We start from the raw sequence: 4,243 nt of genomic DNA on the forward strand, positions 1-4,243 counted from the left end.
TCCCTATTTCTAAAGCAGCTGTTACCCTGAGAACATAAGTAGGTGGGGTACCTACTGGTGACAACATTGGTCAAACATGTTTACAGTGACATTTGACGTTGTCTGCTAAGTGTTTTGGCACAATACAAGCGCCTGGTAAAACAGAAAATGTGATAAGGAAACTGGTTTGAACAGACTGATTTACACTGGGTAAAAGATATGGTAGGGGAAGGGAAACGTTTGCTTTTCCAAGTAAAAAAAACAACATTCGGTCTCCAATCCAAAAAACATTGAATAGCTTTTGCAGCAGTTATAAAGCTGAATGGTAGCAGGACATTCACAAACATGACTGTATAAGTATATTAGTGTAAGTATACCTGATGTTTTCTAAGTGTAGTTGTTGTCTATTCCAGCTCATTACTTTGAAATTGTAAATGTGCATTAGCATGGGCAAAGGCATCCTGATGAATGAAGGTAACCAGGCAACTGTTTTCAGACACTTGAGATTAAGCCAGTGCACTTCCCCTGTTGCGCCTTTGCATTCATGATGCACAGCTCTTAGGGAGACAGATGTTTCCTACAGATAATATGAAATCACTTCTAGTAATCAGAGGTAAGTACCAAAAACACTGCAAATTATGGACACACACCCACAATCTTGTATTCCCATTACTCAATCTCACATATGTCTTTTATGTTCAAATGGCAAATATAAACATTTATTTTAAAAATATTACAGCGCATTTTAAACAAACATACAATATACTCATATGTATGTGTATGTTATATTTCAAACTGTTAGATATGCAAAGAAAGGTTTGTTTTTTTAATCATGCAAGAAGGTGAAATGGGATACATTATTTGGACTTTCAGGAAGTAGCTTTTTTCAAGGGGTAATATCAATTGCTTACAAGCCGTTATTTGATGCTTTTGTTCAGGAGCAATTCATAGACTTTTGTATGAGCGGCACCAGCTTGGATCAAGGGCCCTAATGCTGCTGTAACAAATGTGCTATGTAAAACCAACGCTTCCGCTCCTTTGAATATAGATAGATCAGTGGAAATCCCTCTGAATCCTACCAGTGGTTGACCAGCACGGGGAATCACAGGTAATTCTCATTTATTACAGGGTATTTCACAGCTGAGTCAACAATCAATGCAAAAGTGCCTAACAGTATCAGCCTCTTCACTGGATCTGGAAATGCATCCTTTTAGGAGAGGTATTGTTGAAACATGTAGGTTGTCTGTGTGGGATGTTTATGTGTTCCTTTGTTAGAAATAAGATGCTCCTATTTATTATAATGACACAAAAGCCTGCGTGTTAGGCCTGGTATTGTAGAAAGACAAAACCCTAATTTCCATCAAAACAATTGAGAAGGAAATGGAAGGTTTTTGTGGCTACACTGAATCTGTAGTTCCAACTGAAAGTGGATCATGAGCTGTATTTGTCCAAAGGCTTTTTCTCAGTCGCACGATACAGACTGGAAAACCTTGTAAAATATTTGCATTATAAAGCATACTTCATTACAGACATTGGACTTTAAAGCCAATCTTCCAGCAGGTTATTCTTTGGTGAAAAAAAAGCTAATGATATGTATCTCCTCACATTAGTGTATGTTGTTTTGACATCTACTGTCTAACCAGCAGTTGTCAGTCCCTTATCAGTGCTTTTTCTAAGCCCTGAGAAACCTATTAATCTTTAACTAGGAGCTATAGTGGCAGCCGGAGCTTTTAAGCCTGATCTTTATTGCTGAAAGCAGCAGGATATATGCACCTGCAGTCTACATTAAGAGCTCCTGCTCTGTTCAGTTGAGTAAACATGTATATTGCATGAAAATGTGCAGCTTTTTGTCTTCAGCATGAATTGAATCTACTTTGTTCTGTAGTTGTCTGAAAAAGACCTGTCTTTATACACAGCCGTTTTATTTTATTATTCCTTTTAGCAGCCTACATTTATTTGTAACTATGATATTTTCATTTGGAGCTGACCGTAGTAAATTCGTTTTGTTTCATACCAATAGTAAAAGTGTCATTTTGAAAAAGTATTGTAACAAATCTAAAACATAGCCTGGCCTTGAATGCGTCATATGATACAAAAAAACACATGCGTTCTACGTCTCGAGTATGTGTTGTTCATGAACATATTCCGTTTTAACGGTAATTGTTATTGGTATTATGTATCCATACTGGGTGAAAAACAGATCTTCTTCTGAACACTGTTTACAATCATGCATACTCGACGGTGAAAATTCCCCTCTCAGGTTTCTGGTTTGTATGTAGTGATATTTTAATCATTGGAAAGGTCAGGAAGAAAACAACAGGCTTATGGGACAAATATGAGACTGCAGTTGTCTCCGGCCAGCTCATGCTGCAGCAACATTAACAAACCAAAAGCCTGTATATCATTATATTTACATCCTTGTGTTTGTTTATCAGCAAACCCTAAGTGGGGATTCACTTTGGTGGTGCATTTCTTTATTCATGCTAGCAATCATAAAAACACATATGGAGAAAATTAAGTTATTGTTTCTGCAGTGATACAATTTATGGTTTACAATTTTTTTATAAATGTATTAAAAACAAACAATGTCATAGTTTTCCATAATTTAATCATATATAAAATCTTGTTTTACAATACAAAATAGAAAATAAATAATTCAAAACATAAATAAACAGTAAAGGAAGTACTTATTTATGATGTCACAATGCTAGAAAGAGGCAAATCACAGTTGCCAAGGAGATAGTCTCTTTTCAGGGTGGACATTTTGTTCACCACTTTAAAGCGAAGGGACCGCTGACTGATGTCTTCCTCTGAGATACTATCAAAGAAGAAATCCTCATTGAAGATTGGATTACGGCTCTTTCTGATGACTGTGCTGCGTTGCTTCTGGACTTTTCCGGGCCCCAGAGAGAGGCTGACGCTGCAGTTGATAATCTTGGGGTCTACAGAGAGTGGATAGAGGCCCTCAGCACTGATCAGTCGAACCCGTAGTCTTTGGTTATCTGGGCAGTACTCTGCTGCGAGTCTCAGGCTGCCATCTCTCCCTATGGGTGCCATTCTTTCCTTCATTACACTCTCTTTGTGCAGAGTCATGTCCATAGGGAAGATGTTGGGTGGCGCCAGGCTGTAGCTGCTCGGCAGGCCTTCAGCTAACCCATCTGATGCCCTCCTCATGACATTGGGGCTATTGTCTGTGGAGCTGCCTTCATCTGTGGACAGGGAATTGTTCCTGGACACCATTGCCTTCCTCATGTTCCTTGACAACAGCAGATCATGGCTCAGTGCTTTGAAGAGGGAAGACTTGGCAGGGCATCTGGTCAGCAGTGGCGAGCTGTAGGGAGAGGATTCAGTGGAGGAAGTTGTATCGCTGTCCAGAGCGGCCTGCCAGTTCAGAGAGTATCCTCTCGGGGAAAGCCTGGAAGTCAGGGAGTTGAGGCTGAATGAAGAATGAGAGGAGGAGGGCGAAGTTGAGGGGGAGAGTTTGGAGCACAAGCTGGACCGACTTCGGGGCAGCAGCAGGGGAGAGGAGCCAGGATCAGAGTGGAAGAGCGACTCCTTCCTCCTGGTGTGGGGGCTCTCCAGTAGGGTGCAGAAGCCATAGCAGGTCTGAGCTCTGGCCATGTGTGGAAGAGACAAGGCAGCCTGGCTCTGGGGGTCTGCATTGGTGGTCTCCTCATCACTGCAGCCTTCATAGGGGCTCTCATCCACACTCTCCACCTGGATGATGTGCGAGTTCATGAGCTCATAACTTGTCACCTCTATTTCAGGGCTAGCCCTCTCACATGGAGACGCCTTGGTGACTCGAGCAGGTCGGCTGTGCTCCGTATTTTTCATCTCCTGGAGGGAGGGGATGGTTGGGGGGATGCAGAACTCAGGGATGTTATCTGGGGTGATGACGTAAGGACACAGGTGAATTATTTTAGGTTTGTCGCCTTTTTCTCCAAACATTATGTCACCAATTTTAAAGCTTAGTTCTGCTGATGGGAGAGGCAGGTTAGATCTCTCCACTGACACACGGATCTTATCCACCAACCACATGGGTCCTCTGGTAGCAATTGGGAAACTCTGTAAAATCAAAAATATATCATTTTAAATTGTGGTATTATGTTCAAAAATGTAACACTCAAAGTGAGATCATATCTACAACCATGAACTTTTCCGAAAGCTTTCCTTACCTTTTATATTCTGAAGATATAAATAATCCACAAGGCTGTCCCACACAGGATGGACGGATAGCTCCTGCTTAAATCTCAGCCTGTTGTGA

At 41.1% G+C, this 4,243-nt stretch overlaps 1 protein-coding gene across 1 annotated transcript; it reads right to left on the minus strand.

The window, feature by feature from the left end:
• Nucleotides 1-2,670: 2,670 nt before the first annotated feature.
• On the minus strand, nucleotides 2,671-4,037 carry c2cd4a (C2 calcium dependent domain containing 4A). The gene has a single exon (XM_010779012.1). The coding sequence runs from the start codon at nucleotides 4,015-4,017 to the stop codon at nucleotides 2,671-2,673; it is 1,347 nt and encodes a 448-aa protein (XP_010777314.1). The 5' UTR covers nucleotides 4,018-4,037.
• Between the last annotated feature and the right edge of the window lie 206 nt (nucleotides 4,038-4,243).

This window comes from Notothenia coriiceps, unplaced genomic scaffold, assembly GCF_000735185.1.
Source record: "Notothenia coriiceps isolate Sejong01 unplaced genomic scaffold, NC01 NC01_scaffold00019759, whole genome shotgun sequence".
Taxonomy (NCBI): Eukaryota; Metazoa; Chordata; class Actinopteri; order Perciformes; family Nototheniidae; genus Notothenia; species Notothenia coriiceps.